The sequence below is a fragment of the Platalea leucorodia genome (genome assembly GCF_965183815.1).
Source record: "Platalea leucorodia genome assembly, chromosome: 13".
NCBI classification, from domain to species: domain Eukaryota; kingdom Metazoa; phylum Chordata; class Aves; order Pelecaniformes; family Threskiornithidae; genus Platalea; species Platalea leucorodia.
This window is the reverse complement of record NC_138835.1, coordinates 6,824,738-6,849,572: the sequence shown is the minus strand read 5'-3', so window position 1 is coordinate 6,849,572 and position 24,835 is coordinate 6,824,738. Positions and strand designations below refer to the sequence as shown.

The window sequence follows — 24,835 nt, the reverse complement described above, 5'->3', positions numbered from 1 at the left end:
AACCATCCTGTTAACGATGCACATCATAACAGAATCCCTTGTTCATTTTCTTTATTCAGTTGGCTCTAAAACAGTAAAAAGGAGCAGGAAACTGTGGTGATTAAAGCGTACAATAAGTTTTATGTGAGGAAACCAAATTGACTGCATAGAAAATACTTCCAATACCGACCTATACAGTCATCTGCATGGATCTTGGATAATATTTTCAGCAGACTTATCCAGTTGGCTTTTTTTAACCATTGTTCCGCCAGAATTAAATTCAAAAGGAATTAAAGTTCCTTTTTACGTACTGCGCGGTAGCAGCGTTACTACCCACGAGTCGCTCCTGGAGCCGGGGCACGCAGGGCCCGGAGGCGGAGCGCAGCCCGGGCCGCAGGCCTACGCCGGGCCTTCAGGCAGGCGTCATCCGCCCGGGAGCCAGCGAGACCCCGCAGCGCCTGGCGCACGGCCTGCGCGCGGTAACGCTGCCGGCGTTCGAGCGGGCGGGGCCCCCCCGCCGCGGCAGCCGCATGCAGCGCCGCTGCGGTGCCGGGGGGAGCGGACGCTGCTGCCACGCGCCCGAGCACCGCGCCGCCTCGGGAGAAACCACCTCGTCTGCAGCGCCTGCTGCCAGCGTCACCACGCGGCCGGCCCCCTCCTCGCGCGCAGGGAAAACAGAAGTAATTAATTCTTTTTCTCTCTCCTTAGCGGCAGCGCCACGGAGGGGCACGGCCCCGCCGCGCTGGGCTCTCCCCGGCCGGCAGGCACCGGGGGGGCCGCCCCGCCCCGCCCCGCCCCGCCTGCCCAGGGCGCAGGCGCCGCCACCGCCCCGCCGGCCGCCGCGCCTGCGCAGAGGGACGCGGCCTGCCCCCGCGCCGCCGCCGCGTTAGCCGCTGGGCCGCGTCGCTGGAGGCAGCGGGCCGGAGCGGGCCCGCCGCACGGGTGGGTGAGTGAGGGGCGGCGGGCGGCCCCGCCGCGGCCTGCGGGCGGCCCCGGCCCCGCTCCAACGGCCCCCTCGAACGGCCGCTCCCCGCGCCGGCCGGTTCTGCCGGCAGGGAAGCGGGACCCCGCGAAATGGCGCGGCCTCGCCTGCCGGGCATCCTCGCTGCCCCGCCGGGCGGGCTGTAGGCAGAGACAGGGGGCTGCGGCGTGCGGCGGAGGGGGAGCGCCGCCGGGGCGGGCGGCGCCGGGCGCGGGGGAGGCTGCAGGGCATGGGGGGGTGAGCTCTCGCCAGGTGGCGGCCGGAGAGGGACCCCCGGCAGCGGTGGCAGGGTGGCCGACCGGGAAGGGCCAGGGATCCGCCTGTAACGAGAAGCGTGGTTTTTTCTTTAATTTCGTATATTTTTATATCCCTGGGTGCCTCCCAGGTGGGATGAGGGGTGTGCTGGTGTCATGGCTGCGGTGGGAGACCCTAGGGATGCTTGAGGGCCCTGTAGGTCTCAGTAAGCCTTTTCCTCGTCTGCAGGGCAAGGATGAGTCTGTTTGGATCAACGTCAGGCTTTGGTACTGGAGGTACCAGCATGTTTGGCAGCACGACTGCAGATAACCATAATCCAATGAAGGTATGTGCGTTAGCCCCTGTGGGAACCACTGTTCTTCTGCTGTGTTTCAGTGTGTCACAGCAGTACCTACTAACACACCCTGTAGAAGTAACAGGTTCTCAGTGCACAGTTTTCAAATGTGGCTAATTTTGTTTTATTTTCTGTCCTTTATAGGATATTGAAGTGACATCTCCACCTGATGACAGCATATCTTGTTTAGCATTTAGTCCGCCAACGTTGCCGGGTAATTTCCTCATTGCAGGATCATGGGCAAATGATGTAAGTACTCAGTCAGGCCTACAGATGAATAAAGTGGGAGCCTGAAGTGCAAAATGTGATCCTAAAAACTTGTGCCAAGGCACCTGAAAATCTTCCTCTTTGCAGAACTGCAAAATTTGTGTCTGGTGCCAAGGCAATAAGTTTGATATAGCTGAGCTGCTTCAACTGAGAAATTCATTTGTGATCTTCAGATAAGTTATTCCTCTGCCTGTGTATTTTAAGCTTCAGCTGGGAATATGTAGTCAATGTTTTCCCTGTTAGATTTTTATTACTTTGATTTTTCTTTTTCCTACTTGTTTGTTTTTTAGCTTCATTTTCTTACACGGTTAGGCTAACATAGTTATGCTTTGCCCAGTGAAAGAACGATGAACACAATGGTAAGTCGTCCAGTTTGACAGTGTAGTCTCCAAAAGATTACGTTCGTACAAACTTCCTGAAGTTTGTTTGGATTGAAGGGCGAGATCCCCACTGGTACAAACAGGCAGGGGAAGACAAACGCGAGCGCGTTTTTTAATTGTTCTGTTTGGTCTGTTGGCCAGTAGCCTGCAGCAGGCAGCTTCTCCCTAGCTGATGGTTAAGGGTTCTCCAGGAGAGCACAGGGAGATGATATGTGATTGGAAGGTACTTTTGAGGTGGGGTTGAAGTTGTGGGTTGAGTTATGGCTGTACAGGTAAAAGGAACATAATCAGATAAAATATAGGTTTCGCTAGTTCTGAAAAAAGTTTGGTGTTTATAATCGTACTTTTTGTTGGTTAAACTGAGGCTGGGATCTTCAACAAGAGAAGTCTTCTAAGTTCACGTTAATATGTTATGTCTGTATATGCTTCTGTTACAGGTTCGCTGCTGGGAAGTTCAAGATAATGGACAGACAATTCCGAAGGCTCAGCAGATGCACACAGGGCCCGTACTAGATGGCTGCTGGAGTGATGTATGTTCCTCTTTAAATAAACAACTTCTACCAGAACCCTAAATAAATTGGCGTGTGGTTTCCAGACAGACATGGGTGCCACATGTAGATGCAGCCCGTGATTACTGTATAGACTTATGTTACTGTAAATACGTGCTAAGCATGTTCTAATAGAATAGACTAACATGGGCGTAAGAAGGGTAGAAGTGAGTTTAAAAGTAAAAATGTATTTAAAGCTAGATAATAGCTAGCACAGTTTTTCCTTTTTCATGTTTCTTCTTTGTCTTGCAGTCCCTGTGTATTTTGCTTTAATGCTGTGCTATTACTAAAAGAGAATAAGACTTTGACAGATAGATACTGCATGATAGAGCTATTTAATCTCTTGGCCTTATTTTTGCTTTTTTAGGATGGGAGTAAAGTATTTACTGCTTCCTGTGATAAAACTGCCAAAATGTGGGATCTCAACAGTAATCAAGCTATTCAGATTGCACAGGTAAGTAAGCCAGCCTCAAGCTATTAGGTGGGGTTTTTTCCTTTTCTATTTTTATTAAAAGCTACCTTTATTAGCAAATTAAGCTAATGTTCAGTGCTTCTGAAGTAGATGCTGCTATGTAAAGAAGAGGTTGTAGAGTGCTTTTCATATTTTTGAGATAATGAAGTGCATGTAAATAGGGAGACCTGCAATCAAAGTGATTTGAATAACCTGTGCAGCTGTTTCATCTATTTTACTTGAGAGAGCTCTTTCCATTGCTGCTCTGATCTCACCAAGTCACCCTGCTGCATTATAGGGGGAAAAAAAATAAAGAAATCATTGAATTCACTTTCACAAATACCAGCTTTCTGCTGCAGCAGTAACAGGGATTATAATTTACATTCTCAATTTAGAAGTGCATGTCTGTTCATAGAATATGTAGTTATGGTGACTAAAATGAGTTACCAGTTATACAATTTAGAGAAGAGAGTGAATCCTTTTAATGATTGCTTCTTGTCTCTTATTTGAGGTGATAACATTCAGATTCTCAGCCTTGATTTTAAAATCTTGTTGGCGTAATTAACGTAGGCCTTTCTTCTGTAGCTCTTGTCAGCAGAGACTGGTTTTTATATCAGTTTGTAATAAATAACATTATTAAAGTGTTGATTTTTAGCATGATGGATAATATCCTTTATAAATAAATAGCAAGTCCTGCTGTTCATAATTTGTATTTCTGCTGTGACCATCTTCCTACATAGGGTGACTTGATTGTAGTTCTTTGTGTCAGGAACCTTTATCCTAACTGCTGGACTAAAATAATGAATCACCTTTCTTGAATGGATAAAAAGTGTAAATACACACAAAAAAATATGAGGAGCATAAACAAGAAATGTAGATTGTTATCTTAGTAAATGTATGTGTGTTTGTCCTTTTTGTCTTCAGCATGATGCCCCTGTGAAGACTATCCATTGGATTAAAGCACCAAATTATAGCTGTGTGATGACGGGAAGCTGGGATAAAACTTTGAAGGTATGATTTTTACCTGAACAAATGGACGCAAAGGGTGCTAGTAATCTGTGTATGAAAACATTTATGTGAAATGAAGATAATTTATTAAACTCTAATACAAAATACAGATTAATGAAATAGTCTCACTTCACAGAGAGTTGCAGTATTCTGACTATAGACAAGAATGCAACAACTTGGTGCCAATTGTATTCTCTTTACTGAAGTAATTTAAATGGTGCATCCTCAACTCCAAGCATAACTTTGTTCGTCTCTGTTTCCATCAGTTCTGGGATACCCGTTCACCAACACCTATGATGACACTGCAGCTCCCCGAAAGATGTTATTGTGCAGATGTGGTAAGCCATGATATATGGTAAACTAGTGTCAGCTAGGTGACTGGGAGTATGAATAAACTGGAAGTCTTTGAGGCTTCTGTAGGTTAGCACTAAATACCGGCTGTTAGTATAGAATCATAGAATAGTATTGGATCTCTGTGTGATTTTTAGCAATAAAACATAAATTGATCTTCTTGATTAGGCTCTGGAAAATAGGTGTTAGCATCATACAAAACATGCTTAGTATCCTTTTAACATCACAAAACCACATCAGCACTAGGACTGACCTACCCTAATTTCTGGATGAGTACTGTGATTCACATTGGGAGGGTCAGCTAATAATTAGGAGATTTTTGGTATGTTTAATTTCTCAATGGCAGGGAAGAACTGATTTGTTTTGTTTGAAGATATGTCTACAAATGAAATTTGTTCTTTCTCTTCTTCCCCTTTCCCTCCCTCTTTTTCCCCCCAGAAAATAGTAAATTCCTTTAGCTTCTTCAGGGATTTCTGCGAAATAATAAATAGAATTCTCTGCCACGCTATTAACACAAGTGTCTCTCTTCCAACCTATTTTACAACCTTATCCAGGTTCATCCTATGGCTGCTGTGGCCACTGCAGAAAGGGGTTTGATAGTTTATCAGTTAGAGAATCAACCTTCTGAATTTAGAAGAATAGAATCTCCTCTTAAACACCAGGTAAATGATTGTGTTTATTACAAGCGTATTTATACAGATTGTTGAAATTCTGGGCTTGCCATTTTTTGGTAAAAACAAACAGTGTTTCAAAACCGAAGTACTTTATCTTGGTATGGCACGTGTCCTGGTTTGCCATTGATCTATTGCTGGTCTTCATGAGGATTTAGAAATGTAAATACTGTGGCTCAAATTCTCAATACAATTTGACCTATCTCTTGACCTTGTTTGTGTTTTTGCTTTACTTTGCATTGATGTATGTGATGTTTTGTGTCCCCATGGAAAACAGACAGCATTCAGAAAATCTGCCCCTCAGGCCTCTGTCTAAAATCCTCTGTATCTTTCTCAAATTTAGCATCGCTGTGTTGCTATTTTTAAAGACAAAGTGAACAAACCTACTGGATTTGCCCTTGGAAGTATTGAAGGAAGAGTAGCTATTCATTATATCAACCCCCCAAATCCGTAAGTATCATTTAATAAAACATCCTTTCTTTATTGCTCAGTTTACAATGAGGAAAGTAAAAAGACTTTTTTTTTTTGACCCCCAGTGCAAAAGATAATTTCACTTTTAAATGCCATCGCTCCAATGGAACAAACACATCAGCACCTCAGGATATCTATGCTGTAAGTACTCAGCATATACCACTATACGGGGCAATATACACTCTTAATGTAAAATTGGCTATGAATTGTTTGTTCTCCTTGACCTTTTATCTTGCCTAAAGTAATCTTAGACGTATGTTTAAAGACCAGTCATAGTCATAGTTGTACATTAAGAGGGAAGAAAACTTTTTGTACTTCCCTTAAAACAAGCGCCACATCAACCATTCATTAAATAATCTTGGTGGAGATGACACTTGTTAATTTTGCTGATATTGAAGCAATACTTAATATATTTGTGTAATGGGATTATGCATTGAGTTTTTAGGTATTACAGAAAAGATGATGCTTTCCTTGTTGCTTTGGTGGGGGTTTGGGTTTTGTTTTGGTTTGGTTTTTTTCAGAGAATGTATCTGAGAAGATTTTAAAAAAATAAGAACTATATCTAGTTGAAAAAAAATCTTTCCTGTGTATGTACTCTCTCAGGATTCAGCACATGTGTTGTGAGTGTTCCCATGTGTGGCGTTTTACATCGTATTTCTTACGATTCTGCAGGTAAATGGCATAGCATTTCACCCTGTCCATGGTACTCTTGCAACAGTAGGATCTGATGGTAGATTCAGCTTCTGGGATAAAGACGCGCGAACAAAACTAAAAACATCAGAACAACTTGACCAGCCGATATCTGCTTGTTGTTTCAACCATAATGGCAATATATTTGCATATGCTTCCAGTTACGATTGGTCAAAGGTAAGAAAGGTTTAGGCTCATATTCGTACTTGCAGTTGACAACTAAGACTGTCCTTTTCACATGAGGCTTTCACTGTTCTTTATAAATAGTAGCTGAGTCTTTCTAATTTCACAAGCATGCAAGAGAACTTACAATGGTCGTTTTAGACATCTGATGAAATTTAACACTGAAGTCGTGCATTCTTTGGTTTTTAGCTTCAGTTGGATAAGATTGCTAAACAATGCTATTTTGCAAATGTGGATGAGCAAAATGTAAATTACGTGATTCAGAAGTTATTCTGGTTGCTCACACGGATTCTGCTGTGGGGTGCGTCATGGGGCTATGTGCACCCGAACAGGTTCCCACAAATCTCTTCGAAATGCACATCTCTGCTGCTTCTGCAGATTCCCTTTAACTTTAAAAAAAGCTGTGAGTGTGGTTATAAACACTTAAACCAGTGTTTGAATGCCATGTACTCAATTTCCAGTACCATTCAGTGCAGCTTGCTGGTGGCACTTAGATACGTATTTCTCTCCCAAACGACTCAACGATAACTCATATAGATGCAAGAGAATCACAGTGAACAAAGTACGTGGAGAAGCAATACTCCGGAATAGTTTAAGGGGGTAGCCAGGTTGAAATGTAACCGACTTTAATGGAATGGCAACTTCCATTAAAAGTATTACTTTCCTGTTATAACTGGTGCTTTTAAATTTGAGAATAACATTCCGTGTGGTTTTGACTGAAATGAATGCAGAAATCGCACAGATAAAGTTGATTGCATGCCACAGAGAGAGCAAAATCATAATTTACTGCATTGTGTCTAGTCTTCTGGACGCTGCCCAAAGTACGATAACTTTGTTAGATGCTAGGGCAGATAATTCTTCTGTTCTAAATGCTTGGGTAGACTGCAGCGGCAGATACGTACGAGCTGTCTTTGAGATCTGTAAACCAATATTAAGTAGTAAAACCAGTAGGTACTAAATGTCCTTTCTAGAACCGTTTCTGTCAAGTGCAGTTGGTAATTTTCAAGTTGTGCATGGGACTTTAATAGCTTTATTAGTGTTTACTCTCCCTGATTTGAATACTTGTGCATCAAGTTGGAAATATGTATGCAAATAAAGTCAATATGCAAAATAGTATATTTGCATCTGCAGTAGGGGAGCAGAGAGATTTTTGCAGTTGCCTGTAGAATTTGGGCTTCATTTGGAAGAAATGTGACCTTATTTCATTTAAAAGATAGAAAATATAAAGTTGAAACTGGGTGGCCATTAAAGTTTTAGTTTCTTCTCTGCCTAGAATGATGTTTAAAAAAGAAAAAAATAATATTGAGCTCTTAGGCTGCATCTGTAAAGTAGAGCTTAGAGATACGTGGTTATTTTTTATGAAAAGCTTTTTATACCTTAAAACCAAATAAACGCCCTTTAAGTTGTACTTTATGTGCACAGTTCTTGTAATTGTTTGTTATAGTAAGCTGTTTCTAATCCACCAGTGTTGTCCAATATCTGGTCTTAAAGACTTTAAAATTAAATTTTAATAAACCAAACTAATGGAACATTCATATTCTTACATTTTAACGTAATGCTGATATTTCTTCTCTGAAGAGAGTAAATACAGATGAATTTTCTTTTTAGGGTCATGAATTTTATAATCCACAGAAGAAAAACTACATTTTTCTGCGAAATGCAGCAGAGGAGTTAAAGCCTAGGAATAAGAAGTAGTGAGTATGAGTCTGACTTGTGTTACTCTACTGTTTTTCTGCCATTCCTGCCTCTACTCCACTGCTCTTCTGCCATTTGTGCCCTGTTGCACCACGGTTCAGTCAACTTTGGATCGCTAACATTTAGCAGGAACTGTAAAAATTACATTAAATGTATTCTGACTTGCTGGAGAACATCTTTTTTCAAATCAGATATTCCGATGTATATAAGAAAGAGAGGGTAGTATTCACATGACTTAACCACTGTCTGTTCCACAGCAATAATGAAATTGCAGCAAAATCAAAATCTGGGTTAGATATTCCTGCTTAGAAGTGCAACCGTTTGTATCTATGGATTTATTTTATTAGTACTACATTAAAATATGTTGATTATAATAGTTCTGGAGAAGTTGTATAAATACTGTATTTTTTGTATGTACTTGAAGAATTGCAAGTAATTCTTCTCAGAGGAGGCTTGTTATTACTTATTATTCAGGGGTTCTTTCATTGCTTTCTGATTTTTAAAATGGAAATATTGTCTACTGTATGCCAGGAAGAAATGCCTTGCAAATTGTTTTCCTTCATTTTTGGATGAATTTGGTAGGTACGTAAGTGGCCAACAGCAGTGACAGAAACTCCAGATGGAAGATGGGCACAGTGCAAATTCTACTTTAGTTTTTGCTTACGCTCCAGCAGTGGACGTGACTTTTGAGCCAACGATACTCATGCTTACTCTAATCCAAAGGAGAACTTGTCAGTCGTGCCAAGTGATATATAGTTCAGTAATAGGAGCAAACCATTAAAGGCTTTGTTTTGTTCATGACCAAACCAATGTGTACAAAATACTCGTGGCCTAAACTGCTTTAAAACTGACACCTTTTAGAGTTAAAAGTTGGTTCTTTTGCATCTCTCTTAACATGTTTTTGTCCCTTAACAGGGGTTTCTGGGAAAATGTACTCATTTTTGTGTTAACTAGAAAATAGCGCTGGTGAGTTTCATCCTGATGAAAAATGCTGTGAAACAAAACAAGTGGGTCTCTTTCTGACTTGAATCTACCACTGTTTACTTTTAACTAGCCAGTTGTATACATGCCAAAGTTTTCTTTTTAGAAGTGAATGCTTATTATTCCTGTTTAACTATTGTTTGTTTGATAATGACTAAATAAAAATGGGGGGGGAGGGGGCGCATGTATAGAAATACCTGTCATATTGTACAAATTCTCTGTAAAACTGTATGTTGTAACACTTATGGTTATGGATTCATGCAATGTTTCAAATAAAATTTTTACTAAATGCTTTTTTATATTCGAAAGTTCTATTACAATAACATGGACAGGGTGGTGTGCTTCACTTCCAAAAGCAGTTTCTTGTCCTTTCATTGTAGTTCAGATACATTTTCTGAATGTAAAGTACTTTTCCCCCAGCTGCTTGGGCTGGAAATCTAATGCGTTTTCCAATTGCTCTTTCATTATGAATGACTCCTGTGGTTTGGCGTCAAAGAATTAAGAGGACTAGTGCGAAAGGCCTTTTGTTTTATGAGAACAAATCAAGTTCCTTGCTATCTCGACAGCCAGACACCTGACAATTTGTCTTCAGTACAAATGAATCATACTGTCTTCAAACTCTATAGCCTACTGGTCCTTTAGCTTCAGACTCTGCGGTGTTCATCAGATTTTGTTGGGTGTGTATTTCTCGTTTGGTGTAGTTGCGTAGTTGAGGAAAGTCCATGAAATACACTCTGCTGCTGTTCAGAGATGCTCTTTTCGGAGTTCTGTTTCTCAAGTTAGTTTTTTTTCCTGCTACTTCTCTGTTTTACATGGTTTTAGATTTCATATTAATGGACTATTTGTTTGCTTTAAGATAGAAAGAGTTCCCAGCAGTTACATCAATAGCCAGTCATTTGCTCAAACATTTATTTTGGTTTTGTTGAATTTTATTTTCAAAGGTTGTGATTGTTAGGCTGTAATCTTTGGTTGTTAGCACATTTTTCCACTCTTCCCAGTCAAATGAATGCCACCAAGCAATTGCAGGCTAAAGGTTAAGTGTGGTGTAAACAGGGAAGAATGGAATGTATCATCTGTTTCTTGTTTTAAAAAATCTGTTTATTTGTTTAAATACTTAACAATGTGAGCGAGTGATGAGAAAATAGATTCACTCTAGTTCAGCAGGTACGTTTCTGCTGGATCCAACGGAGTTGCACCTACTTACGTGGATACTAAGTTTGGCCAAAATATATTTTCATTATTTTCATTATTTCCTATATTATTATACATGAAATAATGGATATGAATATACATTATTTCATATATAATATAATAATAATATACATTATGAATGTATATCAATATATGAATATATGAATATGAATTATTATATATGAATATATATTATTCATATATTAATTATTTCATATATTTTCATTATTTTCATTTTCACTGGTAAGTCCCTCGTGTTTGGTAATACAGTTCTGTATTAATGTGTCGAGTCCTTTTTCTCCTGTTGGAATCAACTTCTTTTTATCTGTCAGCGAGGTTTCAGAATTATTTAATCATCACATTAATTGGTCAGACTGATTTCAGAAGGGCATATTTTCCATTAGGTTGCTGTGCACGTTAGATATATTCAATTGAGAGGACAAAGTCAAACTTTGAACTGATTTCTTTTCCATTACCCAAGTTAAGAGAACGCACTCGCAATTTACTCCTCCCTGGAATTATTACGAGGTTCTCCTCGTGTAAAGTGCACGCAGCTGTCTCCCTTCAAGCATCAAACGTAGTGAGAGCTTATTCACACACAAATAAGTGTTAGTGCGTGTTCTGGGAACGTCTGAACTTGCTGTTCTATGGCAGTTACCTGTCCAAAAAACCTGGATGAAGTAGAATGCAAGATACTAACGTGTGTACACAAAGCTAACCATAGGGATGCTAGATTTATAAAATAACTCATTTTCATTAATTTTTGGAAGTTTGTTGTCAATGTTTGTGTTTTATTGCAGAGAAATAATCTGTGGCAGAAAGAGCAACTCGGTTATGCCGCCCAAAATGGGGACGTTTTATAAACATTTTCAGATAAGCTATCTTAACCTTGCTAGTCTCACATGTCAGTAGTCTTGCATGTTGGTTTAATTAAGTGTGTTTCAGAAAACGAAGCAATTGACAAAAAGTTTGTCTGCTAAAGCCCTTCACAAATGAAAGCAAGGCATGTTTGCACAACGGCAAGCAGTCCGGCAGAGTATCTTAATTTGCCATCTGTCAGATGAAACGCAATAGCTGCATTGGTGAGTACTGCAGCCTAGCTCCTAGGCTAGGAAAACAGGTTAGTTTGAGTCATTCTCCGGAGAAGTATGGATGTGGGATAGAGGTGGGGTTAGGTGGGAAATGTCAATAAAACTATTGCTTAGGCCTGGTTCAATTTAATTGTGATTAAGTGCTGTTTGCAGACGAGATGTTTGGGCAACTGTCCACTGTGAGGAATTGTGTCAAACCGGTCTGAAAAGGTTTGCACTATCAGGCCTTTGAAATTATAGAAGCCACTTATTTCTCATTTGCTTTTCTGCTGTTGCTGTTTGTAGAGATGAACGAGGGCAAGATGAAAGGTTAAGGCTTATGCTGCTACGTTTTTACATCTCCAGACTCACTAGTTAAGTGTCGTTTTTGGAGAAGAGGAGGCTGAGGGGAGACCTTATCGCTCTCTACAACTGCCTGACAGGAGGCTGTAGCGAGGGGGGGGTCAGTCTCTTCTCCCCAGTAACAAGCGATGGGATGAGAGGGAACAGCCTCAAGCTGCGCCAGGGCAGGTTTGGGTTGGATATTAGGAAAAACTTCTTCATGGAGAGAGTGGTCAGGCGTTGGAACAGGCTGCCCAGGGAAGCGGTGCAATCACAGTCCTTGGAAGTGTTCAAAAACCGTGTGGATGCGGTGCTTAGGGACGTGGTTTAGAGGTGGACCTGGCAGCCAGGTTAACGGTTGGACTCGATGATCTCGGAGGTCCTTTCCAACCTTAACGATTCTGTGATTCTGTGATTTGCAGCCTGGGGTAAGACTAACTTGCCTTCTCCCAGAAGTTTTTGATGGAGATTCGCTGTGTATGACATTTCCCCGTGGCTGTTCAGCTTACCAGCCAGGTGAGAACCATCATCTAGTGCCGCAACACGAAATAACGAATGGAACAAATTCAGAATAAAAACAATTCCCTAATGTGATTTTCTACCCTGGCAGTTGCAGCGCGCACAAAATGCTCTCGCTGTGCCATTGAAAGCTGTTGCTGTAAGTCAGCGGTGAGGCCGGGGGGGGGCAGCACTGATGGCCGCTTTCCCGGGCTGCGCCCCAGCGGGCGAGCAGCGCCGCGCCCCGCCCCGCCGCCTCCGCGGTAGCGCACGGTGCGGTTCTGTGCGACATCAGGCCATCCCAAAATACTCAGAGAATGGATGAAGAGGCGTACAAGACGGAAATACTTTTTAATTTGAGTTCTACGGGAGTGTACGTGATACCTACCCGTAAATATAAACCAAGACCTTTTTAGAACAAACTGTGAGATGCTCTTTGAGCTGCTCAGAGAGACATCTGTACGGCTGCCTGAGTTTTGGGGACCTAGGTGGTATTAGAGGTGTTGGTAGCATGTCTGGGGTCCGGACATTTTAAGAGTTTAGAATTAGGTGAGGGTGGAGCGGGGTGAGTTAGCATATGAGCTGGGCTACTGACTACGGGCATTCGCATTAACTTCCCTTTCTAAGACAAATCTTAACAACTTTCATACTGCTATCATAGGAGACTGTAGGTTTAAAACTGGTAAGCGACTCTAGGTTTTTTTCCTGAACTGGATTTCTTGAAGGAAGAAAGAAAAAAGCCAATAAAAATACTTCACTAAATAACAAACGGGTAAGCTCAGCGATAAGCTACTTAAAAACAAGGGCACTTTTTTCCAAAAATTTGAAATGCGATGCCTTTTTTATTTTCATTTTCAAAGCTGGGAAATGCACCAGATAACGAAAGGGAGAAATAGTCTTGAATTACAAGATTTGAATATGGTTTTAAGTTGCTTATTTACCCCATGTAGCTATTTTGTCCCTGGGGCATATGTGACGGGTAGCCCCTGCTCCCGACCCCTGGTAATGTGGTTGGCATAACTAACGCCATTTTATACAGCAAGCAGCCATTCTCTGTCACCGAGCCGGTCATGTATTCGTTCCTTCCCTCATTATCAGGCCCCGAAGGTCCTGTGAATCAAGTAGACAAATGCAACAGATTTCTTCTTCCCCTCCCTGCCGGCCTCAAGACTCCTGGGTGCCGGGCCGATCGCTCCCTTCCCTGCTGGCCCTGAAGGCCGCGGGCCCCCGGCCAGCCCGGTGGTGGTGGTGACCCCCTCACAGAACAGGGAAGCGTAACAGCACGCAGGGCGCTGTCTATAAAGTCAAGCAGTAAGAAGCCCTAAGGGGGGGTCTGATCTGAATTCTCTCAGTGCCAGGAGGCACACAAGGTGCGAACATTGTTCTTCCACTTCGATCGGTCTGCGGCTGCGTGCTCTGGAGTCCCAAGGGCCACAGCGCAGTCTTCTGTTGATTTTTCCTCAAGACATGACCGATCCAGTTCCATCTCCTCCTCCTCACTTCATTACTGATTTTCTCCATCTCCGCCATTTCGGTTTTTTTTTTTTTTTTTTTTGAAAGTTGATGCTCGTCGTTTCTGCAACTTTTTATTTTTTTCCGGGAGGAGGTAGTTGGCCTCCTGCCCAACCCCCATGACTTGGAGGGCCAGTGGTTTTTCTGTCAGGGTGGCCTTCCCTTAGGCTGCGTTGGTTCGCGACACCTTCTTCAATTTTATCCGGTGCACCCTCCAGAGAGGGATCCCCTATCCACCACCCAGGGGACGCGCCTTCTAGCCGTGCAGCCCCAGCCGAAGGCATAAGGGGGGGACGGGGACCCAAACTGCTGCTGGAGGGTGAGACCCGGGACCTCGCGGTGGCCAGGGATGCCTCCATCCTCGTCTGCTTCCTCCGAGGACTGGGTGACTCGTATTCTCTTATATGATTTTCGAGTCTAGATTATGATTGTATATGGATACAGCAAACCATGTATTAAGATCCAAACTGATCTGCAGAGAGTCCAGGGGATTAGAAACTATAAGTTAAATAGTATTATAAATTCTGTATTACGCTACTTATAGATTGTACTACATTGATTCTGCTTGTAGAAATCCTGTGCCGTTTTAATTGTAAATTCTGTGCTATACTAATCATAATATCCTGTTAAGAAAATAAAGCTTTAACTGTAAGTACAATTTAGTGCCGTCATCATTCTGCCAAGGGTCCCTACAAGAACCTGTCTGTCCCCTTGCTGCTGGGTGATAGGTGTAGTTTAAAAGGAAAAAAACAGTAATATCTGCATTGACAGAATGTCGTCTTTGCACACCTCAGGCTGCGAGCTGGAGTTGGCAGAACTATGTATTTCATCCTACAGCTCGTGCTCAAACAGCTGAAAGCCATCTATTCTTATTTCCAGGTAAGCTTAGGTTTATATGCAGGCAGTACCGAGACCGTCCTACTGCTCTCAGCAATAGGACAGCCATTTTAAGCGTGGAAACTGCTACCGTTCTTCCCTTGCCAGGTCCGAATAAACGAAGTCCCATCACATCAGCTGGCTGGGATGGTTTCAGCGGACAGACGCTGGTGCTGTCGTGGTGCGGTATGTTCGGCGTACACACGGAGTGGCCTGTGCTCCCAGGAAGCTGCAGCAGGAAACGAGCTCGTCAGGATCCAGCCGCTGGAGCGGCACACTGGGATATCACAACTACAGGCGTTATGAATTAAAAGCGGCAGTGATCGGCCTGCGCTGCCCCAGGTAGGTCCCGCTCGATGCAGCACCGCACAGGGCTGGAGCCAGGCTTGCAGATATCTATTTCAGTTTGGTCAGACTCGTTCCTCAAATGCAAAGCACGCCTCCATTTATTTGTACCATTTACCTGCTTCTGAAATGGGGATAGTGCTACCTTAGGTAAAAGAAATTCACGCTGTTTAGGACTTGCTTGTGAGGTAATGTGAGAGGGAGGCAGCGCCGCGAAGGGGCCGCGCGCGGCGGGGACACCTGGGCACTGACAGAGCAATCCCAAATGTTTGTGTTGCGCCAGTTCTGCAAATGCTTTTTGTTGCCCTGCATGAAAGATACGATACCTGTCAACGTGAGCTTTGTAAAGAGAGACCGTTTTTCTTCTGTTGACTAATTATCCGGTGAATATATTCGGTTTGAAGAGATACTTCAATAATTTAGTAGGCATGTGCCAGGTAATATAGGAGCTTTTGTCTTACTAGCAGCATAGATCTTCAACCATGTGTAACTCGATCTCTGGCTTTATGTATTCAAGGAAGTGTTTCGTATAGCTCCTGTATCAAGTGCCACTGAAAAGCAGGCCTAGATAAAAGATTAAGGTAACGCAGTGAATAGGGATGGTTTACCCTTTACTGTCCAGTGTATCTTTTGCAGGCACTAACTGCTTTATACCTGTGAAGTATGTATATGCTGAGATCCGCTAATGAGTTTGTTGTAGTAATAGAAAAAATGCTGGAAACTGCCTGTTAAATGCCTGGGTCAGTTAAGTGTCTCCTTCTTCCTTTATGGTGTGTTAACAAATGCTTTGTAGTTTGATACCGAATGCTTTCTGTCATTGATATTTCTTAAATGCAAATCATGAGTAGTGCTGCATTCTTTGGTTTGCTGGACCAGATAAGGAAAATGATAATGTCCAGTTCCTAGGAACACTGTGAAGCAAAACTCAAGTAACGGATTTTCTTTAAACCCTCCCAAGGTATTTAATCACAGTTGTGCCGTCTCCCAGAAGGGCGTAGGTTCAAATGTCCTTTTCTGAGCCACTGTCAACCGGTTCAGTCGTCTTTCCCTGCTAGCCTACGATACAACGGCTAACCTACAACAAACGGCGATACGTTTTGTTTAGAATAGCCTGTGGTTATTGGTAAAGTGCAGAAATAATGCAGTAGCTCCAACTATTCTCAAATGACTAAACCAGAGTTAAAACACAAACTTTTTGGTTTTGGAAGGGCAGCTGCCTGCCATGCTCCTGCTGTAACACAGAGTGGGTTTACGTGGGCTCAAAAGGACAGCTATCGCTTACTGACGGGTAATTGCTTTCTGCAGACATCTGACTCTTGTCTTGGAGGTCTCCTTTTTCTACACAATGTTCATTCGTGGTCTAAAGCAGCAGGGTTGCAGACAGTAATTGGTTGTTTATGCATTAATGTTTAATTTATGGAACAGTACCTCTATATTTGTGAAGAGCAACTTTTACATCTGTTGAATGTTGCTAGACTTCAAACATTAGCATGTAGCGTTTCAGAAGCACATTCACTGGACTGCAACAGCTTTTCACAACAACACAGAAAGATGGGAAATGTCTGTTAAAAGAGAACAGCTTAGCCAAACCTTTTTCATTGAACCCTTCTCCTATCGAGCTTTTGTTCAACCACGGGCTGTGTGATGCAGTTCGAGCCATTCTGTAATGCTGACCTATGTCTTTCACAAGGGCTTGGGTAATCCGGTTCATCATCTGAGCACCTTTCTTTGGTGGTCCTGCCAGCAGCAGTGAGGGAATGAAAGAGAAGACGATTGAACTCTCCAAACTATTCTGAACATGGCTCGGCCCAGGGAGAAGTTCCCCAATAGTAACATTCCTATCACAGAGTCATCTGAGAACCTACTTGCTACTATCTTGCTCTTACTAGGCCTTTTTATCGTCATGGACAGTGCTGTCAAAGCTGCCCGTCTGGTAAGGAAACAGAAGAGCTGTTTTTTCTTCTTGTAGGGTGATGAAAATGTCCTTTGAGGTGGGACTGGCCTTGGCACCCCCAGGCTGGCGAAAGGAAAACAATACTCCAAGAAGCAGAACGAATTTCCTGATTTCGTACCGCTCCATACGCTTCGTTCACAAGTCTGACTTTACTTCAAAAACACAGATCAACTGATCTATCAACCTTTTTCTGTCTTTCTGAGAATGCATGTGACATATACCCTCTTTATTGTTTTATGCTCTTCTCTATGTGCTTATCCACTGACTAAAAGCACACGATGTAGTAACTGGTCCGTGTGATTTAGCAGGAAATGGGCTGCCCGTGTTTCAGTTCTCATGTTCAGCTGATGTCATTGTCCTGCTGCAGTGTTGGGGACATCACGTTGCTGGCAACTGCCTGTTGAGCTGTTGATGGCTTTTCCTCATCAGCAATGACCGCAATGCTCCAGCCGACTGGGTGTGGGTGTCGTACTGTAAGGAACTGGATGGCATCACCTGCGTGAGCTTTGGCCCTTGCAGTCTGTGACTGTGCTGCCCTTCTGCGGCAGCGCGGGAACTGAGTTTTTTGTAAAAAAAGGCACATTTTCAGGCCTTTTGAGATCATGTAGAAGCTGGAATCATTCCGCCCAGATTTCAGTCCAGGTAACTGTGTTTTTCTTTTTAAATACCTTTCCAGGCTCCACGGATATAGCTTTTGTATCCAGTGCTGATATGTTGTTTTGATGACAGTTAAATTGTGTTCATATCCTGTTCAGAGCCACTGCAACGAATCTTTGCTGCCTTGTGTTTGAATAGAGTAGACATGGTAACTAGAAGGCTCTAAGAGTTTCTGACTAAGCCTTTGAAGAAGGTTAATTACATACCATGCCGATCATGCGTGTATGTGTATAGTATTCTGCACTTGGCCAGGTTCATTGCAGGCATTAAATACCTTCTAAAAGTATTGGAAATTGGAAGGGTGATACCAGAGAAGATGGATTTTTTTATCTCATTGGATGTGACAGGGCTGAACAGTCTGTATTACTATGGTCTAAAATACAGCAACCTGCAGAAGAGGACACCACCAGATTAAGGAGGCGATGCAGATGGGTGACACCTGGGTATGCTCACCTGTGGGAAGCTGGATAAAAAGGGCTCACCTGAGGTCTGACCCGGTGCTATCGATGTGTTCCAGCTCTGAACTCACTTCTCTTTAGCAGTTAAGAATGTCTCTCTTGCCTATACAACTGTGTCGTATATCCCAGAGCTGAGCCATCTCGTTTAATGTTCTTCTGTGTCCTGACCATCCCCTTGTTGGAGTGGGGGGACGGTTCCTGCACAGTTTGTGCTACCAGTGTCACGTGCAATCCCATGAAAAGGTCATGGGATGTGGCCCTGGCAGCTCAGGGACTGTTAGGAACCTTCCAGCGTTTCCTTTTCTTTTTTTTTTAAATCAGAAAATACCACTTAGTTTTAACATAACAGCTCAACAAAAAAAATAATAATAAAAAATTATTAATGCTGTTTCAAAATGCCTGAAGTGTTCTGCTTCCTTCCTTTAAAGAACACAAAGTTATTTCTTGCCCATTTTAAAATGTAGCTTATGGTTTTCAAAATGCTAAGAAAAGTATGAAGTTACAATTAATATTTTCTCAAAGTACAACATAAAAATGAAATAGTGAAAACATCTCTTGAACTATTTTGAGATGTAAGCTTTGCAGTTTGACTCAAATGGAATGTTTTTTCTAAAAAACTTTTTCAGGGAGGAAAACCCTTTTGTTCAATAATTAAATCCCAGCCTGAGAGAGCTGGGACAATATTTCCATTAAAAAGAGCCAGAATTTCTGTGCAGAAATTCAGGAAAGGAACAATATCTTTATTGGAGGTTGTGTTTAGCAGATGATGACTAGTGGTTTTGCCTCTTTATCTTTCTCTCCCTTCTCCCCATGCCCTGCCCTGGCCTTCAGATCTGGGGGGACCTGGGCCTGTTCCTGAAGAGAGTCTTCCTCCATGGCATCACCAAAGGTAAACTTGAGGAAACGGGCAGTATTTTGGCCTACATATTTAATGTTCTTCTGACATCACCTAATGCTGTCAATAGCAGGAAAACGGACCTCTCTATCTTAGAGCTTCTGTTCACCATTACTTACTATCAGTGGAGGATTTGTGGTAGAAAAGATAGAGAGACGCTTCTAGTCCAGAAATGGACACGAGTTGTTTGCTTTGTCCTGTTCCTTTTCTGTTTCTAACCTTTTAGCATCCTTTTCCTGTCTTTTCCTACAAAGCAAAGAAGAAACTGAAATCAGCTAGTGAAGGGTTTCATGGATTTCTTGCATAATTTAGTTGCAATATGAACATTACAGCACTTTTCATTAGTTTATTCACTATAGGCCAAAGAGCAATCATCCCCAAGGTCACAGAAAAGGCAAGGGTTACCATTGCTCTAGGCCAAGACATTGCAATATTGATAATGACAAAACTATTTGGTATAGATGCCAACAATGCCAGAAAACAAGTCACCATCCTAATCAAGGGCAGTATTTTCATCGCTCAGGATGCCAGCCCAGCTCCCTGCTGTCAGGCTGTGACAATCCCCAGTTGGCAGGCCCGACCAGATCTACTGCATCCTCGGTGCATTGCCATTCCAGCTCCCCAGCATGCTCTGCCGAGACTGGGCGACTGGGACATTTACCAACGCAACTCCCAGGAGGCGACCTGTAATAAACAATACATCGTAGATCATGGAAGAGAAATTCCCCAAGAGCAGAGCGACCAGCACCCGTTTGCTGATACCTGCACCGACAAATGTAGGTTTGACCACTCAAGGTGCGCTGCAGCACGTGTTCACCGCTAGTCCACTGAAGCACCTTTCCTTGCTGACCCCATCCTTCCTGGTCCCAAGCAGGTGGTTCATTCTTCCCCTGTGACGTGCATGCTCAGTACAGGAGCACATGGAAGAAGCGGCCAAGCTGCTGTGTTGCAGGTGAGCCTAGTCATGGCGAAATGCGCAGGGAACAGTGCTGGTGGCGGTGTGAGCTGCAGGGAGTCTTACTGCCACAACGCATCTCCTGGTAGATGGGAGCAAAGGAAGCTGTGATAGTGGCAGCACCCAGCAGTAGCAATTGGAAGTGGTTTGCCATCCAGTGGGCTTTGATGCCTAACGTTGTCCATTGGTCCCGGGAAGTGCAGGACCAGAGGAGGGAGGGAAAGAAATAGCAAGCTCTGGACACATACGGTCAATGAAGAACAAAGCCCAACATTCCTGAATATAGAAGTTCTCCTTGCTGGTAGTTGCAGCTGTATGAGCAATGTGATGGCACAGCCTCTTAGTTTCATTGGCCGTTATTCCTCTTAGGCCTATATTTTAATCCAGACTTATATCCAAGGCTTGCATTGCAGCTCTGCCTTCCTGTGGCAAGATCCTCCAAGCAGTTATGAGCTCTGCAATTTCTCTCCCTAGCCTCTGTTTTATTTTTAGGGAATCTTGTTAGCTGTTATCATCATTCAGTTTGTCCTTCGTGTTGACACAGGCACACAACTTTCATTTTGCAAAGGGATATCAAGTGGGAGGGCAGGCAAGTTTGGAGAAGTAGAATTAATGACCTTTCCTTTAATGACCTTTCCTTTAATGACCTTTCCTTTCACCACTCTCTCTAAAATGTGTCTGTGGTCCAGTCAGGTGTCCCGTTCGTTGCCTCTCTCAATCCCAGGGTTACCAATGTCCATATCCATATGGCATCCTATTAATGTTCTTTTATTGCAAGTTACTTGCATCATTAAAACACATCATTCTGTGACCACTAGAGCTCATGGTCTGCTTCTGTGTAACTAGCGTAGCCAGCAAAGGAAACAGAGCTTACTCAGCATCCCCAGTTCTGAAATATTTCAGAAGAGGAAATAGTCCTATTGGGAGATTCCTGCTGAAGCAAAAGCCTGTTCAAGAAGGAGTCCTGATTAGGAACATCCTCTCCTCAAATATTTTGTTACAAGAGGCCTGAAGAGGAAGGATTTTTATTTTTTAACTCTTGTTGCAGCAGCGGCTCTGAGTTAAGCGATGGTCATGGTGTGTTCAGGGCATCAAAGCAGAAAATCTGAGACAAAGGGCCCAGATGCAGAATTTCCTGCTATAACCTAAACCAAATGCCACTGAATGCAGCTTCCCTCAAGATCTCCCAGCTATGCTACTGTTCAGAGCCTAGCTGGTGGCCAGCATCCAGACTGAGCATTAGCAAAACTAACAAACCAAACAGTTCCCACAGTGAGTCCCTTGCTCTCCAGCTAACTTACTTAACTGCGGAACTTCTAGGAGGGATACTTCATCCACTGTTGTTGCAATAACCAGTAAGTGGGTATCCATGACAAAACCCAAGGGCACTGCCCTACAGCAATGAAGTCTTGGCTACGCAGCAGCAGAAACCGAAAAAGGTCAGAGCTCCACAGTAGCCCTGCTCCATTTTAAAAATAGAGCCCATCAGTTTTGTAAGAAATGAGGGAGGTTCTTCAATGGCTTTCAGATCAGACCTGGGGTGTCTCAACACAATTCTCCCAAAGACACCGGGCAAGAAAGGGAAATGCTCAGACAAACATCCAAGGGCAGCACCAGAGAGCCCCGCTGACATTCATTCTACCCCTCCCTGCCAAGGGAGGGACAAGAACAGAAAAGACTTTGCAGCTCTGCAGAGGGCAAGGAACAGGGCTAGCTTTTCCCCTGCAACGAATTTGCTACTCTTTCCCCTTCTCTCTATCCTGTTCTTGTGCTCCTAGAGGTACAACGCCCTCTGCCATAATTTTTTTCTTCCTTTAGACAGGGACCATTTCTACGTGGTTTTGTAGCTGGCTGGTCTTGCAGTGCTGCCTTCTCTAAGATTTTCCGTGGAAGCCAGGACACTTGGTTTGGTGACCTGCAGGTGCTCCATTCCACGTCTTGGATAATGCTGCTGAAGTCCACCAGAAGGAGCCTTTGTATATCAGTTTTGTATAAGCCTCAAGGAATATATTAACGTGTAAGTAAAAAGCCAGTGAGTTCTCTTAAGTTGTTGAATTACCATAAAATTAATCTTCCCAATCTGTATGAGAACAGGATGCTCTGGATTTGCAATACAAATCCTATACATTAGGAATGTGGATGGTTGTACACCACTGCTAAAGATGACTTTTCTCCAAGCCTCCTCATTGATTGACCAATGTAGTTTCATTTCTTAATAAATACAAAGAACTAGATACAGCCCTACAATAGCACGTATCAGATCTGTGTTCCCCTTTTTGCTTGCAGACTGCTCTCGGATTTGTGCTGAGCATTGTCCAGCGTTCCCCGAGGCAGCTTCGTACTTTGAGATACGCCTGTCTCTGCAGGAGCTCTCTTTGACCAGAGAAACCTGAAACGTACTCTTAGGTACTCCTACCATTGTAGTAAAAGCACAGGAAGGTGTCAGCAAACTAGCTCTGCCAAGCTCCTGCAGTTTTGACCTGGTGGCTGGATTTAATCCGTTGGTGCTGTGGGGAGGATGACTGCTTATCCCAAGAACGAGGGAAAAATGTAAAAAAAAAAAGTTACCTCACATGAAGTCACCCTTACTCGCTTTCTCTTCTCTTTCCCGCTGTGCTTGTGGTAACAGCTCATTAGACCCTGCGCTTGCAATAGCTGTACCATGAGACAGGGGATTTCATTTCCCGTCCTGCTTCCCAGGGTGCAGCAAAACAAAAGCACCCTCCCCGCAGCCACGCCAGCGGGACTGTGGGGTTTGCCGTGTTCACCAAATACCGGGTTAGCCCTAATTTCTTTCTTGTTCCGCCTGTAAAAGAACTTCTGTTCCTGCCTCTAGGAAAGAAGAGGAACTGGGATTCCTCCTTTGAGAGATGTGGGGCTCGTGTTTGAAGAGGAAAAAAGTATGTGATCTTTTTTCCCCCCCTGACGAGTGTAAGCATCAAGAACTGAGATACTTCTGGTAGCTTTTGAGAACTCTGTCAGCCTTCCCTTCCTCGCAGAGGAGCCGGAGTCTATTTGGATGATTTGAATTTTTGCCATCATTTGGAGCAGAATGAAGCTCTGTAAAAGGACAGCGACTGAATGCCAGCGGGGTTGCCATTAGCTCAGGCTGCCCAGGAAGCAGCTGATGTGCAGTTTGTGGTGGAAGCCGTGCAGACAGGAGGGGTATGCCGCAGTGGCGGAGCGGCCCCGGCCCCTGGCTGCATTCCGACCCCAAAGGTGCGTTCTGGGCTTGCTGTCGGGATGGACCCGTGGCTGCACACACGCACACCGCTGCGTAAACCAACGGAGGCTCCCAGGGCTCCCGCGTGACTGTCCCTTTTGCAGAAGGCTGTGCATGTGGCAGTGATGTTGGGTGCTGCTGGCCCAGCTCCATCTTTCTTCCACAGTAATCAATGGAAATGTGTCCTAGTCTTGAAGTCTGGTGCTTTAGGAATGAAAAGCTTAACGGCTTTCCTGGGCTTTTTTTTTTTTCTCTTTCTTTTATGAAGCATAGGGTGTTTAGAACTATGGAAGCAGTGCAAGAAAAATATTAATGAATAACTATGGAGTGCAGACATTAATGCATTCCTTTCTCTTGAAATAACTGGCTTTTCTCTGTGGGCTCCGTAAAAGAAAAACGTCTGCAGAGTCTGAACCTGCTGTATAGAAGCCAAAGTAGATGGTGATTTAGAACTTCACTGGCTTTTTTGCTAAAATGTCTCCTCTGCATTTATCATGTGGCAAAAAAACTTCTCTCTTTCTCTGCAAAATGATGACCCTGTAGAGACAAGGTAAACCTAAGGCACAGGGGCAGTTCTTGAGGTTCTGGCTGATGAACATCTGGGCGATGGAAGCTGTGAATGAAAAATGATTTCTAGGACCCCCTCCCACCCCCCAGACTCTAACCAATGGTGGAGGGGAGGAATTAAATCATTGCAAACGCTCCAGCGTTGGAGCGTTCTCCAAGGATGGATTTTGAGGAACCGAGCAGCTTTTCAGCTTTTGTTTTCCTGCAGTTAGGAACAGAGGAGAACAGTAACTGAATACGGGGCTGCACTACAGTAACCGTACGCCCAGCTTTGAATCACACCTTTCCCAAGCCAGGCCTGAAAACGGCAGGTCAGATCAAAGGCAGTGGTGTTTCACAGCCTCCCTTGCGTAAGCTGCCCATCCTTGGAGGGAACATTGGACGCTTTTAAGATTCAGCTGGACAGGGTGCTGGGCCATCTTGTCTAGACCGTGCTTTTGCCAAGGAAGGTTGGACCAGATGATCCTTGAGGTCCCTTCCAACCTGGTATTCTATGATTCTCTGATTTTATGGAAATGCAAAAGGGGGACAGTGGAGAGGAACCCCATTGCTGACCACCAGTGGAACTGGGAATAATGCATCCCTGTCCCAGAAGCAGGCTGCACAGATAGGTGCTGTCCATGTGTCCAGTGGAGAAGCTTAGGAACCTGCTTAAGAAAGATACTTCTGGACCTTTGTTCACTGTTTAAACCCCTGGCTGCTCTTCCTTGTTGACTTGGTTCGCGACCACCCCTTCCTCCCGCCTCGGCTTCCGAACACGGCTCTGCCACCCGGCACGCCACAACGGCTGGCAAACTGCTTGACGGCTTTGCCCCTGTGTCCGAGCCTGCCAGGGATCAAACGCTTGCAGCCGAGATTATGATGCAACAGAAGAGGGAAGGAGGGATGACAAAAGCCAAACTCCGTCGAGGCGGTTTCCTTTGGCGGGCTCGGACCGGAGCAGTCCCCTCGCCTTCCCCCCCGCCCCGTGCCCGCGGGGTTTGCGGCTGCTCCCCGGCAGCCGCGGGGCCGGTGGTCTGGGCCAGGCTCAGAGCGAGGGGCCGGCC

At 44.0% G+C, this 24,835-nt stretch overlaps 1 protein-coding gene across 4 annotated transcripts; it reads left to right on the top strand.

Moving 5' to 3' along the window:
• Window positions 1-538: 538 nt before the first annotated feature.
• RAE1 (ribonucleic acid export 1) lies at window positions 539-10,457 on the top strand. 4 transcript variants are annotated; one of them, XM_082326148.1, is made up of 13 exons: window positions 838-925; window positions 1,445-1,541; window positions 1,695-1,799; window positions 2,635-2,727; window positions 3,113-3,199; window positions 4,121-4,207; window positions 4,471-4,542; window positions 5,110-5,217; window positions 5,570-5,676; window positions 5,763-5,838; window positions 6,370-6,564; window positions 8,179-8,264; window positions 8,848-10,455. In XM_082326148.1, coding segments are annotated over exons 2-13 (1,107 nt in total). In that variant the 5' UTR covers window positions 838-925; window positions 1,445-1,451; the 3' UTR covers window positions 8,849-10,455. The 4 variants fall into 4 exon arrangements, with proteins under 4 accessions (XP_082182273.1, XP_082182274.1, XP_082182271.1 ...); XM_082326147.1 differs by lacking the exon at window positions 838-925 and adding an exon at window positions 539-659 and having other exon boundaries at window positions 8,179-10,457; XM_082326145.1 differs by having other exon boundaries at window positions 8,179-10,456.
• The last annotated feature ends 14,378 nt before the right edge of the window (window positions 10,458-24,835 follow it).

What these genes read in the sequence shown, in the direction of transcription:
- RAE1 (XM_082326147.1), top strand. Translation starts at nt 1,452, where the DNA reads ATGAGTCTGTTTGGATCAACGTCAGGCTTTGGTACTGGAGGTACCAGC. An exon ending in GATGTTATTGTGCAGATGTG is followed by an intron (nt 4,543 to 5,109) that starts GTAAGCCATGAT and finishes AACCTTATCCAG; the next exon opens with GTTCATCCTATGGCTGCTGT. An exon ending in AATCTCCTCTTAAACACCAG is followed by an intron (nt 5,218 to 5,569) that starts GTAAATGATTGT and finishes TCTCAAATTTAG; the next exon opens with CATCGCTGTGTTGCTATTTT.